Raw genomic sequence first — 15,418 nt, 5'->3', positions numbered from 1 at the left:
TCACAATCATGGCTTCTCTACTTCCACGTTTTGTATTTCGTTTTCACCTTTCATGCAATCATGAGAATTATAAGTAAATACTTGTATTTTTTTTTGGTGTTCCTCCCGATTCACCCTTAATCCGGATTCGGGGATCAGTTTTTGGATGGTTAGCTTCCGGTCACCTCCGATCCCAATTGTTGTTGCGAGGGATCGAACACGGGTCCTCCCTACCAAGTGCGGTCTCAATCACCACTGCACCAACAACCAATCAATAGTAAATACTTGTATTAAGTATTAAGAAGTCCTAAACCCAAGAAAAAGTGTCCAAACCCAATCAGTTTTCGGGTCGAGCTTGGTCAGGCGGCATATGATCAACTTTATGATATATCCAACCCTTATGTGTATTTAGAGCCATTTCAAAACTAGGTATAGGTTTGAATATTTATGACAAAAACATGTGATGATTGATGTAAATAATACTTCTTCTGTTCCAATATTATTGCAACAACTAGACTTTTGCACTATTCATCACTCTTGTTTGACCATATAATATGATTTATACGTTAAGAAAAATATAGTCATGTGTGATCTTGTTAGATTTGTCTCATAAAATACTTTCACAATATCAACATTTTATAATTTTTACTCTTATACAATTGTAGATATTTAACATATAAAATGTGCTTTGAAAAGCATAATTTCATCCTTGTTGCAATATTATTGGAACAAATGAAATATTTAACTTTTTTTTTTTTTAAACTTCTCATATCCAACCCTTCAATTTGACATGTTTTCTAATGCAAGTTGTATGTTTTAATTCATTAATACCTTTATTTATATTGAATAAAAATTTGATATCTAAAGGAAAATTTGTCAATTACAGCAATTTAAAGTTTATATTTTGCAAATTGCAGCCATTTAAAAAAAATTGCAAATTGCAGCCCAAAAGTATTAATAAATTGTAAATTGTCCCCTAATTCATTTTTTTCATCGATTTGCGTGTCGAAAAATGTTTTTCACAATTGAGCTCGAAATTGGCAAAATATTAACGTAAGTGCCACTTTTTCACGGCAAAAAATAGTTGCACATAAATTAATACAATTTTTATACGCAAAACGAGGCACTAACGTTATTTTTTGTCAATTCTGAGCTCAATTCGGTTCCTTAAGAACTAAAATGACCCCTAAAACCTTTACTGAATATTTTTCAGCACGTAAATCGATGAAAAAATTTATTTGGGTGGCAATTAACAAGTTATTAGTATTTTTGGGCTGCAATTTGTAAATTTTTTTAAAATTGCTACAATTTACAAAATACAAACTTTAAATGGCTGCAATTGGCAAATTTTTCGATATCTAAATTGTCATCATTAAATTGGAAACAATTTAAAAGATTATAACAAGATGTAATTAATAATGTCTAGGTTGCAAATAGGAATAACATTTAGGCTCAAAAAAGTATTGTCTTCCTGAAATATATCAAGTTGGGCTTAGCATATATCATATTTGTACACATTTTTCTTTATCCTCTTCTTTTAGCTCTTGCTCCTTTATTAATGTTGAGATAATATCTTTGGTGAATATCTTTTGAGCAAAAATATCATCTTGGCAGAATGTTTTGTGCTTTGGTATTGTTTCATATTGAAAGGGTTATTCGGAATTTCGAACCTTTGGGTGCCTTGCTTTTGCTCACAATCAAAGAGCTATGGGAGATAAATTTGATAGTTGAAGTAAAAACTGCAATTTTGTGGGTTCTAGTTTAGGAAAAATGGTTTTGAAAATATTTGAACTTGAGCAAAAAGAATTTTCTTTTGAATATGGGAGAGTGCACAAGAATTTAGATAGTGCAAAAAAGTAATTGAAGAGATCAAAAGTACTAAACAATGATGGTTTGATGGGATTGGTTGCTATGTTTTCACCTATTATTTCAAACATGATATATTTGTTCTCTGTCACTATTTTTTTTTGCGTTATTTGACTTTTCACGGTCTTCATTACTCTAATATGTGTCTTAAAGCGTATATAACTCCATTTTCATATGCGTAAAAATTATAAAAACTAGATATTAATAAAATATATTATGAGACGAATCTAACAATACCCCACATAACTATATTGTCTCTAATAGATTAATGAGAATATATGGTCAAAGTTTGTGAACTTTGACTCGATTATATGTAATGGGGCAAAAAATAGGGACAAATAAAGGGAATAATGCTTATTTTTAAAATTGAGGGGGTTGACATGAAAATAGAGGTTCTGCATGAGAGAAGAATAACACTGTCAAATTTCAAACCGAAACCGTTTAACTACCCGAAACCAACCGACCCATATGAGAACCGAACCGATTAAAAACCGATTTTTTTGAAATTGAAAACTGACCTGAACCGTATTTTAGTAAACACAAATCCGAACAGATCCGAATAATGTTAAATCGTATAATAACCGAAGCTGTTAACGAACCGAAATAAAACTGAACTGAAAAAGAACCGAACCGTTTCTAACCCGAAACCGTTTAAACCGGGATCAAAACTATTTACCCAAATCCTTAACAAACCGCAACCCGTTTGCACCGAATCGTTAATAAACCGCAACCCGTTTGCACTGGACCGTGTACAAACCGAACCGTTTATAAACCGAACCACTTACAAAACGAACCGTTTATGAACTGAACCGCTTATAAATCGAACAGTTTACAAACCGCTTACTATAAAGGGAAGATTAAATCACGTTCAAAAGAATTTTATATGAAATCGAATTATGCACACATGTTTACTACGAAGTACATTATTGTTTTCCCCAACTTTTTTATGTAATTATGGATTAAGCAAAAATAGTCTTCATTTCTCTTTAAACGACATCATCAAAGTTTTTTTTTGCTCGGAATTATATTGGACCAAATCTGGCTTAGTCAATTCTTATGATGTACTTCCTCCATTCTAATAATATGCAACAACTGAACTTTTTCACTATTCATCATGCTTGTTTGACCACAAATTATGATTTATACATAAAGTAAAATATAGTTACGTGGGGTCTTGTTAGATTCATCTCATAAAATACTTTCACAATATTAACTTTTTATAATTTTTACTCTTATATAATTATAGATATTTAATATATAAAGTGTGATTTGGGATGCGTAATTTCATCCTTGTTGCAATATTTGTGGAACAGGGGAAGTATTATTGTAATTCTCGAAATATTTAGAATGAGATGATTGCATCCTTTGATCTTTCAAAATCAAATTAAAGTCAATACAAAAATTATAATAAAGAATATTATTAATCAATATATTAATTGAAAAAGAACTCGAAAAATTCTAACTTGAAAAAGAAGATTTTTTTTATTAAAGAAGACTTTTTCTCAAAATTTGAATTGAGGCACATGGAATAAATCAATGCACAATTGCCCGAAACCAACAGACTCAAATGAGAACCGAATCGATTAAAAACCTATTTTTTGAAATCGAAAACTAACTCAAACCGTATTTTAGTAAACCCAAAATCGAACCGATCCGAATAATGTTGAACCGTATAAGAACCGAACCCGTTCTAAATCGAACTGAAATAAAGCCGAACCGAAAAAGAATCGAACCGTTTCTAACCCGAAATCGTTTGAACCTGAATAAAAATCGTTTACACCGAACCGTTAACAAACCACAACTCGGTTGCATCGAACCGTTTACTTCCCGAACCGAATTAAAACCGCTCAGGAATAAACCGAAACCGAACCGAACTGATAATAATTTGAACGAACTGAAACCGACCCGTAAGGCACTTGAACCAATTTCAAAACGAACCATTTTCAAACCGAACTATCAAACCCTTTTAACAGTGCTAGATGAGAATGTTGCATAGCACATAAACTTAGTAATGTAAGCCCCTCGTCATATTTGAATAAAATAGCCTTCTACATTACACAAGATTAAAAAAAATGAATATGTTAAATTATTTAATTGGGAAGAACTCAAAGAAGCATATTATAAGTCTTTGCATAAGTGAAGATGGACACATGACCAATAACATGTTTGGACTTTTAGCATTATGTTATGATACAATGCTTGTATGTAAGCACTGTCAAAAACCGAACCGAACTGTTTCAACCGATCCGAATGAGAACCGAACCGATTAAAAATCGATTTTATGAAACCGAAAACCGACCCGAACCGCATGTGAGTAAAACCAAAACCGAACCGATCCGAGTAAACGTTAAACCGTTTAAGAACCGAACCAAATCTAAACCAAACTGAAAGGAAACCGAATCGAAAATGAACCGAACCGTTTCTAACCCGAAACCGTTTGAACTGGCATAAAAAACCGTTTACACCGAACCGTTAACAAACTGCAACCCGTTTGCACCGAACCGTTTATAAACCGAACTAATTATAAACCGAACCGTTTATGAACCGAATCGCTTCTAATTCGAACCGTTTACAAACCACTTCCTACTAGGGGTGGTTATTGGGCGGGTCAGTGCGGTTCATTATCTCCTCAATTCATCCCTCGTTATTATGACCTCAGTATGATGTCCACTATTAACTAAATGATCAAATAAGAAGTAGATAATAATCTGATAGTAAAACAATATTACATTAATGCACTAAACTTTTATAATCTAATTCGTAATAAACTAGTAAGATCAGTATGGCTAAACTGGAAACATAACATGATATGTATTTATAAAATTAATGAGAATTTGCATATAATATGATGCCTCAATATGAAGTGATGAAATCTCGGCTTGATATAAAACTTGTTAACCAGCAAAAAGTTAGAAAGTAGTATAAAATTTCAAACCAAAATCGTTTAATTGCCAGAATCCAAACGACTCGATAAAAAAACCGATTTTTTGAAATCAAAAACACACCCAAACCGTAATTTAGTAAACCTGAAATAAAACCGATCCAAATAATGTTAAATCGTAGAAGAACCGAACCCGTTAACGAACCGAACCAGTTATAAACCGAACTAAAATAAAACTGAACCAAAAAAGAACCGAACTGTTTCTAACCCGAAACTGTTTGAACCGGGATAAAAAACTGTTTACAACAAACCGTTAACAAACCGCGACCCGTCTGCACCGAACCGTTTACTACCCGAACTGAATTTAAAACGGGATAAAAACCGTTTACACCGAACCGTTAACAAACTGCAACCCGTCTACACCGAACTGTTTACTACCCGAACCGTTTACAATCCGAACCGAATTTAAACCATTCAAGAATAAACCGAAACCGAATCGAACCGATAATTATTTAAACCGAACTGAAACCAACCCGTAAGACATTTGAACCGATTTCAAACCGAACCAAAACCGAACTGTCAAACCGTACAGTACTACTTGTGAGTAATCTTGTACTCCATACTAAACATTGTGCTTTTGACTTGATTAGACCTTTGCTATTTTGTTTAGAAAAAATTATGTTGAATTTTGACAACAAAATTTTCTCTTTAAAGCTTTGAGAAATTGAGAGCCTTAAGAAAAAATTAGTGCCCAAGAAGTAATTGTGCATAAATAGTTCCGAGTAATATATTTTTGATCATTAAGATTACTTATAGACAAGAATAAAATATTCTATCAATTTTATAAAACTTATTTGACTTTGTATATTTCTTGAATGGACAAATACAAAGTACTCCGTTCTACAGTACTACGTATATAGATTACAAGTCCGAAGCATTGAAGGAAAAAGTCAAAGAAAGATAGAAAATTAATGGCACAAGATATTTTTGAAATTTTATGTAAACCCGGGTGCATTATGCACCCAACTAATTCAAAGTTAGTTGGTGTTGTTAAACGTCGTTCGCATTTTACTAGGTGACGTTCACATTTTTTATAGAATTTCCTAAATTGCCCTCCGTATATAAATACTCGATAAAGTAAGTTAGGGCTTTACGAGACATTTCCCATCTCACAAAATCACTCTTTGACACTTTCTCACTCTAAAACCTTCCAAAAACTCTGAAATTTTGAAAAAAAAAAATCAGAATTTTTTTTTAAAAAAAAAAACCAAAATAGTTGAAGGCTACTCAAACACAAGCAAATCTTGCAATTTAACGTTGAATCCGACAATGGCAGACCGACGGAGAATTAGGCTGACGTTTGGTGGTCGTGGTGGCGGCATTAGCGGCGGCGAGCCGGTGAGTTTTTTTTTTGTTTTAAATTTTTGAATTTTGAAAAAAAAAATTCTGGACAAGGGGACTTCCGCCCAGAAATTCCGGAAGTCCAGGGGAACTTCCGGAAATTTCAGGCGGAAGTGGGGTTTCCGCCTGAAATTTTCGGAAGTTCCCCTGGACTTCCGGATTTTCTGGGCGGAAGTCCAGTTTCCAGGTTATTTTTATTTTTTTTTATATTTCTGTTATTCCCCTTTTTTTTTCCTGTTTTTCCCTTTTTTTTTGGCTTTTGTGTTTTTCTGTTTTTCCACCTTTTTTTTTGTTTTCTGTTTTTCCTTTGTTTTTTAATTTTTGTTTTTCTTATTTTTTTTTGTCCTCGATTTTGTTGATTTGGTGCATGTTTTAATTTGAAAATATTTGTGTCCTTCATTTTTTTTTTTTTTTTTTGAAGTAATTTGTGTCCTTCATTTGTGGCATTAAAATAATTTTTTTCTTGATTTAGTTTTGCAATAGTTATTGATATGTAATTTTTGTTGATTTAGTTTTACAATAATTATAGTTTTACAATAATTATAGTTTAGCATTAAAGTAAGTTTGTTGTTGCTATGTATTGTTATTGTTATGTAAATTTGGTTTGGTTTGTATTGGTTTTTGCTGCTGTTGTTGTTATGTATTATGGTTGTTTACTTAAATTGTTGTTATTGTTATTGTAATTGTTTTTTTATTGGGTTGTCGTTGTTGCGTTTAAATTTTGGCAGTTTTGTGGTTAATTATAGTTTTGATTTGGTCTGTTATTGTGTTGAAATTATTTGTAGTGTGTTAGTGTGTTGTTATTGTTAGTAGTGTATTAGTATTGTAAGAATAATATTATTGTTATTATTTGTAATGCTGTTATTATTGTTTATTTGATTTGATTTATTATAGTTTTGATTTGATTTTTTTGACTATGAATTATTATTGAAATATTCCTCGTGCGTCCGCCTGGGATGTTGGATCGGGGTGCCCTAACAAGAGCATGGAGCGCCTTCTCGCTTTTCGGGCTAGGTTGGATCATTTGACTGACAATGAAGTTAACTGGCTACCGTACGGAGTTGATCCAGCACGACGCGTGCCTGCTACTCTTTTCATTGGCTGCATCCAGTATCGTAGCATCATTGAGCCATACATGCCTGATCGAGTGGTTCGGCAACCTGGATACGTCCAGGGCATTCCACCAGCCATTATCAGGCCTGAGAAGGCTAAGAGACCGACGAACTTGAAGATGTATCGGGTTGACTTTCCGCCAGAGATGACATCTGTGACGTGGACTCGGTTTGTCCCTGGTATGTCTTTTAGTGTCGTGGTAGGTGCCCTCAGCAGACTTGGTGGTGGTGCTCCTACAGTCGGTCCTGGTTACATGCAGTGGCTGTACCGATTTTCTCATCCACGTGTTTCTCCAGTTGCGTCATCACATGAGAGTCGCACACTGCCAGAGAGAACTAACACGGATTACGTAAGTAGTTGTATTTTTTGGTATAATTTAATAAGTTGCTATTTTAATATGTTGTTTATAATATGTTGTTTTTAAAAATCCGATTTTTTTAATATGTTGTTTTTTTTTTTAAAAAAACTTGTGATTTATTTAATATGTTGTTTTTTTAATTGAAGTGGATGGGTCGGTCTATGGAGGTCATCAACAGGATCCTGGAGGAGTATCCGAGCCTATCGCGTGATACAAGAGCAATGGCTGAGGCGCTACGAGCTGATTGGAGGGCGATGATGGGGTTGTGAACTTCCTTTTTTTTTTATTTCCCTTGTACGCATTTCATTTATGTACTATTTATTCGTCACGTACTTTAAGTATTGAACAACTGTTTTGGTGGTTTTGTAAATATTTTGTTTAATTAAGTTCAATTCGTTGCAAATTACATAACGACAACTGTTTAACATAAATGAAAGTACAACAACATGTTCACTATCTAATTAAAGCTCAACCCACTAAATGAAAGTACAACAACATGTTCACTATCTAATTCGCATTCGGGCTCAACCCACTAATTTTACGATGACCCTCTGGATACGCAATCATTGGATGGTTGTGGGTCCCAGTTACATCATCTTTCGCCCGGATAAACCAAGTATTGGTGACGAACTCGTAACATATCTTGATGTAGAAAGGACAACCAATGCCCTTGGTTTTGGTGTCCTTCCGAATTGCGTTCTCAAGATCTCTCGGCTTACTCCTGCGTCCCCGGTCACATCTTAAATATCGAACTGGTCGACCATCCCTCTGTTTGTTGAAAGACGATTTCACCAAAATAAATCCCAGATTTATTGCAACAACATCCGCCCATGTAACTGCATCGTCAAACGTTAGAAAAACCGTGTCTGTCACAAAATGTGCACTGTAATTCACAACGTCACCGTCGTCTTCAACCTCCGAATCCTATCAAAATAACAATACAAACAAATAAAACACGCAAGGATTACTATTTTAAATTTAACAATAATAATAACAATAATAATACAAATAATCATAATAATAATAAAAATAACAATAATAACAATAATAATATTAATAGTATTAATAGTAATAATAATAATAACAATAATAATACTAATGATAATAATAACAATAATAATACTAATGATAATAATAATAACAATAATAATACTAATGATAATAACAATAACAATAATAATACTAATAATAATAACAACAATAACTACGTAACATTAACAAATAATAACTAATATAATAATAATAACAACAATAGTAATAATAATAGTAGTAATAATATTAATAATAATCATAATCATAACAGAAATTTACAAAATTAACAAAACTAATATTAATAACCATAATAATAATAATAATAATAATAATAATAATAATAATAATAACAATAATAACAATAACAATTACGTAAAAAAAAAAACAAAAAAAACAAAAAAAAAGGACATCCGCTTGTTTTTTTCCGGAAATTTGGGGGAGATCCGCCCAAAATTTACGGATGTCCCTAATTACATCCGAAAATTTCATCCGGATGTGTACATCCACCTGAAATTTCCGGATGTTATTGGGGACATCCGGAAATTTTGGGCTGATCTCCCCAAGATTTCCGGAAAAATCTAGCGGATGTCCTATTTACAAAAAAAAAAAATCCGAAATACTTACAGATTCTTCCGTCGAACCCTCCGGCGTGTGAACGCTGTCGTCGTCCATCGTAAAACATCACTCTGTACACTTTCCTTTTCTGGCCCGGGATTTTTAAATTCCTCGGGATTACCGTACAATGGTGGAACCGGGATTTTTTAATGCTCGGGATTTTTTTAACACAAGTGGTGGGTCGGTAATGTTTTTAATGTTGTCGGTAACTAAATTTACCCATGGTGGACCCTTAAATAGATAAAATACCCACAAGGGCAAAAATGTCATTTCAATTAAAAATGTGAACGTCACCCAGTAATTTGCGAACGACGAATAGCAGTTCAATTTTATAATTGATTAAAATGACAGATGCAATGTCTTTGTTCTTAAAATTTTGTTGGATTATTTTACAAGAATACTTGAATTCAAGATCTTGATTATTGGTAAAATTTGGACTAAGCTTGGGGATTGGGATGGTTTTAATGGTTTGACTATACTCATGTTTGGTAGCCTAATCTAATTGGAAGACACATTTTTTTAATATTAATAACAAGATCTTTTTTACAAAAAATATGTAAATTGGACTTAACAAGATTTTTTTTACAAAAAATATGTAAATTGGACTTTATTAGACTTAATTAGAGGACAAACTCATCCCCAAAAATTAGTTTTATAAGGACATCGACAATTAATCAATCATATTAATATCACAAGTATCACTTGATTCGTGTTCGTGTCCAGGCCGCTAGGCAGATCAGCAGATAGCTAGGCCAAAAGGCGTGGCTCCTCAATACTCATCTAACATAAGAGAGCTATACATTGGACAAACTTTTAAGGTAACAAAGAGGGATAATAAACTGGAAAAGAAAGAAAAGAAACTCACTGCTGTTGCAGCTGTTGAAGCCAGCAGCAAGCTATGGGACTAACGCAATTAAAGGTACTGATAATATTTATCTACATCAAGGTATTATTATTACAAGCTTTGAAATTTTAAGAAAATACATCTTAAATCTAAAGAGGGGATCCTACAACACATACATATATAGAGTGATAGCACCTTGTAGCATGCAGTTTTAATGATACAAGTATAACCTAACGTCATCTCAAGAACAGGGCTTCTGAACAACCACTTCGAAGCGTTTTCCAGCATCAAGGTAGAAAGCATAATCTCTCAGGTCTTTACATAATACATAGAAGATGATAATATGAAAGCTAAGATAAGGGCATGGCTTAAATCAGCAAAACCTCAAGGCAGCTTCAAGTTCCTTCTCGTCATCACAGTTATATCCCAACAAATAAGCTCGTGCTGAGAAAAAGAAACGGCATAAGATTTGAAAATAAGTTTGCAAGAATGTAACTCGTAGAGTTATAGTAAAGGTAAGAATTTATACCAAAACGACCAGCTCCCATGAATGGTTCAGCTTCATCAGTTACAACATCTTGCTGTTGCTCCTGGTCCTGTATTTTTAATAAAACATCTTTAATATCAGAATACAACAGTAATGGACAAAGATAGGTATATAGACAATGCAACTTCACATTCTGCTTATTCTAGAACTAGGTATTTGTTCAAGTCCATCGACAAAACTACAAAATAACACAGCAGGAAGAACAAAATGCGATCTACAGCAAGGTACATAAATGGGAAAAAAATGCTGTAGGGGAGGCTAGATACAAGACTGCATGTAGAATTATACAATTAATCACTCAACCTCATTTCCAGACTCAGTTGGACACAATTAGAAAGGGAGGGGAAGTGAGGGATTATATGGACTTGGCTAGAAAAAAATTTAGGGGGGGTGGGGGGGGGGGGGGGGAGGGGGATGTGTGGAGATTTGCACAGGAAAAAAAAATAGTGAAGATGTCAATTTTTGTTATTCTGAGGTGAGTGGGGTGAAGAGACTCTACCACCGCAGACATAAACATAGGAGATACAAAGTATATTTACGTACCCCATCTCCTACAACTTCAGATGGTGAAAGAAGTCTGTCAAAGCAGCGTCCAGATATAGTACAAACCAAAAGCTCATTTGCAGGATCAGCAATAGCTTCCTTGCATGTATCATCACATACTGCAATCACAACAAAATAAATTACCAAAACTGCAATAAGCTTCTCACATATATGATGCCTTGCACAGCCAAACAGGAATATTACCATGAACATTTCCAGTCTTTTCACAAACGAAAACATTCCCAATTTGAAAGAAAGAACAAACCTCCCCAGAGCAAGTATGGTCTGTGACCACCTTATCACTGAGGCCTCTACTGTTCTTCCACATAGATACTTGATCAGCAACCGTTTTGTCAAGAATAATGAGATCGTCATTTACCTTGCATAAAAAAAAAATGTATTAGACTGATGCAGAACAGGCGCGTAAAGGACTAAGTTTTCCTTGCTCCAAAAGTACACAATACACATGAAACAAATAGAAATTAATATTCACACCATGGATCCCAAAACATGATGAGAAGCACAGAACTGGCTAATTTGGAAGTTCAAATATGAGAAATTGAGAACACAAAGTATAAACATTATTAAACTTTCAGTATGATTTGTTTTCATGCCACTTAGTGGAATCAGCATTATCTCAGACTTGGTGTAGCAAACTAACAATGATAAAATATGGCTTACATGTTTGTTTATAAACTTTTAAGGCAGTCAAATATTTGCAATCAGAGATATTTGTTGCTTGGGGTCTGATCCAGTGATCCCCAAGTATCCCACACTTGCATAGCAAATTAGAAATCACACTATGATTTATACAAACATATATCTTTTAGTTGAAATTGCTTAAGATTCTTGTGAAGCAGGAAAAGAGGTTCCAAGGTGATATAAGGCCTTATTTCTTCATAAAAAATTGTATATTCTGGTAGGGGAACTTCATTGAATATCCAGTACTGCATAAACATGTGTTCAAGAGATAAAATAGAATGTTTAAATCTAATCCAGAGATTACCTGAGAAAGAAGTGGAGCTTGACTTCTCTTAGCTGCGTACATTTGAAGATAATATTCTTTAAACTCAGGTTGGCAATTTGTCACAGATTGAACCATATCCTCCTCATCACGCTGCAAGAGTAAAAATGGTTAGAGGTGGAAGAGATTCCATCATACTTCACCCATCTGAAGTAGATAGGTAGAAATAGTGAATTATCTGATTCACTTAAAACTGACACTACATAATGCTGCATTCACATATTACCTGTATATACAGCTTCTTCCAAGCACAGTCCCGTAAATTTCTTGTTGGTGGCAACAACCCCCAACGCAAGCAATACCTGCAGGAATTGTATAATGTGGGCTATAAATAATCTGGCAACTTCATATGACAAGAAGCAATTCAAGGACAATTAAACTTAAATGATAAAAAGTATTAAATCGGCATTGAAATTTGAATTGAAGAGCAGGCACAGCTTTTCTTAAGTGTCACTTCCCCTTCCATTTCCAAGTTATCTTCCTTTTCTTCTCTCATAATGACAGTTACTTTTTCAACTCTTTGTTTTGCCAAAACCCTTATACTACAGGCTGATAACAAAGGAAGCCAAGCTACCTGTTAACATTTAAAAGACTCAAGCGCAGAATGTTTAGCCTACTACTTGAATTTACTCCGTGTTAAATTTTGCAGCTTATTTGGTATGAAGTGGATGGCCAACAAGCTAACAGAAAGTATTTATAAAAAAAAAATTAAATTAAAATTAAAAAATGTAAAAAAAAAAAAAAAAGCTTTCCCATAAGGATGATCTTGGTTGCGTCACTGCGTGAGACAAGGATGAAGGATCTGTCTCTCATGATCATCAACAAAGATCCTCTTTCCTCCACTCGCTTCTATCTAGTGCTGCACGCTCTTACAAACCAACTTTCTTCATTTCAGCCTTAACTCCCCTTATCTTAGTCATTATTCTATCTAGTGCTACACGCTCTAAAAAAACACTTTTGGAAGGTTAAGAGAAGAGGAAGCTAAGAGGAAGTCACGTGAGTCAAACCCCCCCCCCCCCCTTCCACCTGCCAAATTTATAAAAAAAGCTTAAGGCACACTAACGTGAGAGGGGTTCTATTGTCCCTAGGCAAACACCTCTTTGAAGAGAGGCGCAATTTATAAACATTTAAAGTTGACTGAAGTGTTGCGCCATGGGTGCTTCTTGTTGCTCTTCATGCGCCTCAGTGTAGAGTTATCAATTTGGATGATCGGACAGGTTTGATGAGGTCGGGTCGGGTCAATTTTTAAAGTCGAGTCATACCAAATTATTGTGTCCACGCGAGTCAAAATCTGAATCGGATATTTTACGGGTCGGTTTCGGATCAGGTCGGGTCGGGTGCGCTTTTAATACATTGCACGTACACCTACCCCAAACCTCCACACCCATAAAAAAAAATGAATAAAAAGTATAACAAGGGGAAAAAGTAGAACAAGCAGATGTGAACAGGGGAAAAGGGTTGAAGGAGACCACATCCCGTCGTCAGAGAAAAATACCAGCAGGTCTGTGGGTTAAGATCTCATCACAAACCACACGCACCAAGTTTGCGGCATGTGACATCGACCCATGTTAATTGGGTAAGGTTGGAATAAATATTATATCCATTAAATATTTCAAAAAGATTGAAAGCTGTGAAATTCTGCCTTCACTTTAAAAACAACTCAAAAATGTTACAAAAAAACTTAAAAGAGGTTACAAATGGATAAACAAAACATCAAAAAGATCATGACTGAACACATGCACCTACCAAAACGATAGCAAAGAAACCAGAATGGCCTATGGCAAAAGAGGCATGTGCATAATTAATGACAATACAAGCAACAAGGGGTTTTTATTTAAAGGCTTGGTATTTATAATCACTCGGTCAAATTTAAGTAGCAATAACATGATACAATGTATACCCACAAAACGATAACAGCATACCAATCAATGAGAAGCAAAAGCCTGATCTTTGATGAATAGGCAAGACGCAAACAAAATTAAATATATACTCACAAGCGACGCCACAAGGATTCTTCCGATGCTGCATGATTCAAAAACTTGCACACTCGCGAACATGAAATAAGATCCTGCAAGTTGCATAAAAAAGGTAAGTACAAGATATGCTAGCTATATAAATAAAAAGAAAACTTATTTCAATTGAAAATTAAATTTAGATACTTCAGAAGACAGGAACTTGAGAACATGCTGAAATAACTCAGGAGGTATCTTGCTTAATATCCCAGTTTCAATCCTCAACCCGCCAATTATACCGGTACCAGTGCTACAACTTGAACTCTCAGCCTTCGACCCACTATCTCCATCGATATCGCAAGCAGCATTCTCGGTCTCTCCGATAATGTCCTCTGTACGCGTCCTCTTTATTGGTCTCTCCATGTCCTTTGTGTCTTCATCCTGTACATCAAACACACCCACAATCCAAATCATTTCTCAAATGTAGCTAATAGCATGAAATTCCACCAATACATAAATGCTTTGGCTTCTCTACTGAACTTCACCAGTAAAATTGTTGGAAAATTCAACAATCATTAAACCCATAAATTTTCACAATGAAACGTACAATATACAGTATCATGCAACAGAATTACTCACAACCATAAAAATTTGATAAATCTCTTATAAAAATCTTAACTTAGCAAATGGCAATGACAAATTCCCAGATAAATAAAGTAACCAAAAAAACCCCAAATCTAGTATCTTTACTATACGATAATCATTATTTCGTTGTTTAAACATTGGTATATTGAAATATAACGAATAAATTATGATTAAATTGAAATTAGGGTTCATCAGGATAAATTCAAGGGTTAAATTCAGGAAAAAAAGAACAATTTCACAAATTGCTTAGAATTAAAATCAAATAACTTAAGAGGGAAAAAACAAAACCTGATCAGAAACTTCGGAGAGAATCTCAGATTCGAGAAATTGAGCAAGATTCTCCTCTTCCTCATCCAAATTCAAATTCGACATCTTTTTTCAATTTCGAAATTGAAATTGGGATTTTCAAAAACACGACAAGAAATAAATTAGGGTTTCTTTGAAAAGAAATTTACGGCAATGAATACCGGCGACCGGCGAAACTTCGCCGGCGGTGAAAAAGCGTATATATATGTGACGGTGAAATTCCATTTGTTGGTGTGTTTCAATGATGCGAGATATTCGCGTCGGTTTAGTTATTGGGCTGGCTGCCCACTGGGCCAATTATTTGGGTTGTTT

General features: G+C 34.3%; 3 protein-coding genes across 3 annotated transcripts; 1 reads left to right on the top strand and 2 right to left on the bottom strand.

The window, feature by feature from the left end:
• Positions 1 to 6,477: 6,477 nt before the first annotated feature.
• LOC110719337 lies at positions 6,478 to 8,587 on the top strand. Its single transcript, XM_021898248.1, has 2 exons — positions 6,478 to 7,589; positions 7,745 to 8,587. Exons 1-2 carry the CDS (start codon positions 7,113 to 7,115, stop codon positions 7,865 to 7,867), a joined length of 600 nt encoding a protein of 199 aa, XP_021753940.1. The 5' UTR covers positions 6,478 to 7,112; the 3' UTR covers positions 7,868 to 8,587.
• Positions 8,106 to 9,302, bottom strand: LOC110719731. The gene is made up of 2 exons (XM_021898721.1): positions 9,255 to 9,302; positions 8,106 to 8,522 (listed from the first exon to the last, which is right to left on the bottom strand). The coding sequence occupies exons 1-2, from the start codon at positions 9,300 to 9,302 to the stop codon at positions 8,106 to 8,108; spliced, it is 465 nt and encodes a 154-aa protein (XP_021754413.1).
• Positions 9,303 to 10,085: 783 nt separating this feature from the next.
• On the bottom strand, positions 10,086 to 15,404 carry LOC110719336 (F-box protein SKIP31-like). Its single transcript, XM_021898247.1, has 9 exons — positions 15,089 to 15,404; positions 14,363 to 14,596; positions 14,198 to 14,271; positions 12,430 to 12,505; positions 12,186 to 12,296; positions 11,384 to 11,558; positions 11,180 to 11,298; positions 10,619 to 10,685; positions 10,086 to 10,533 (listed from the first exon to the last, which is right to left on the bottom strand). Exons 1-9 carry the CDS (start codon positions 15,170 to 15,172, stop codon positions 10,463 to 10,465), a joined length of 1,011 nt encoding a protein of 336 aa, XP_021753939.1. The 5' UTR covers positions 15,173 to 15,404; the 3' UTR covers positions 10,086 to 10,462.
• Positions 15,405 to 15,418: the final 14 nt, after the last annotated feature.

The sequence above is a fragment of the Chenopodium quinoa genome, unplaced genomic scaffold (genome assembly GCF_001683475.1).
Source record: "Chenopodium quinoa cultivar QQ74 unplaced genomic scaffold, ASM168347v1, whole genome shotgun sequence".
Lineage (NCBI taxonomy): Eukaryota > Viridiplantae > Streptophyta > Magnoliopsida > Caryophyllales > Amaranthaceae > Chenopodium > Chenopodium quinoa.
The sequence above is the reverse complement of the archived record's forward strand: the minus strand, read 5'-3'. Positions and strand labels throughout refer to the sequence as shown.

Excerpts from the sequence above, each read along its gene's own strand:
- LOC110719337 (XM_021898248.1), top strand. The coding sequence starts at position 7,113 with ATGGAGCGCCTTCTCGCTTTTCGGGCTAGGTTGGATCATTTGACTGAC. Across the intron at positions 7,590-7,744 it reads AGAGAACTAACACGGATTAC|TGGATGGGTCGGTCTATGGA; the intron begins GTAAGTAGTTGT and ends TTTTAATTGAAG.
- LOC110719731 (XM_021898721.1), bottom strand. The coding sequence starts at position 9,302 with ATGGACGACGACAGCGTTCACACGCCGGAGGGTTCGACGGAAGAATCT. Across the intron at positions 8,523-9,254 it reads AGGGTTCGACGGAAGAATCT|GATTCGGAGGTTGAAGACGA; the intron begins GTAAGTATTTCG and ends TTATTTTGATAG.
- LOC110719336 (XM_021898247.1), bottom strand. The coding sequence starts at position 15,172 with ATGTCGAATTTGAATTTGGATGAGGAAGAGGAGAATCTTGCTCAATTT. Across the intron at positions 14,272-14,362 it reads TCAAGTTCCTGTCTTCTGAA|GATCTTATTTCATGTTCGCG; the intron begins GTATCTAAATTT and ends TGCAACTTGCAG. Across the intron at positions 10,534-10,618 it reads CATGGGAGCTGGTCGTTTTG|CACGAGCTTATTTGTTGGGA; the intron begins GTATAAATTCTT and ends TCTTTTTCTCAG.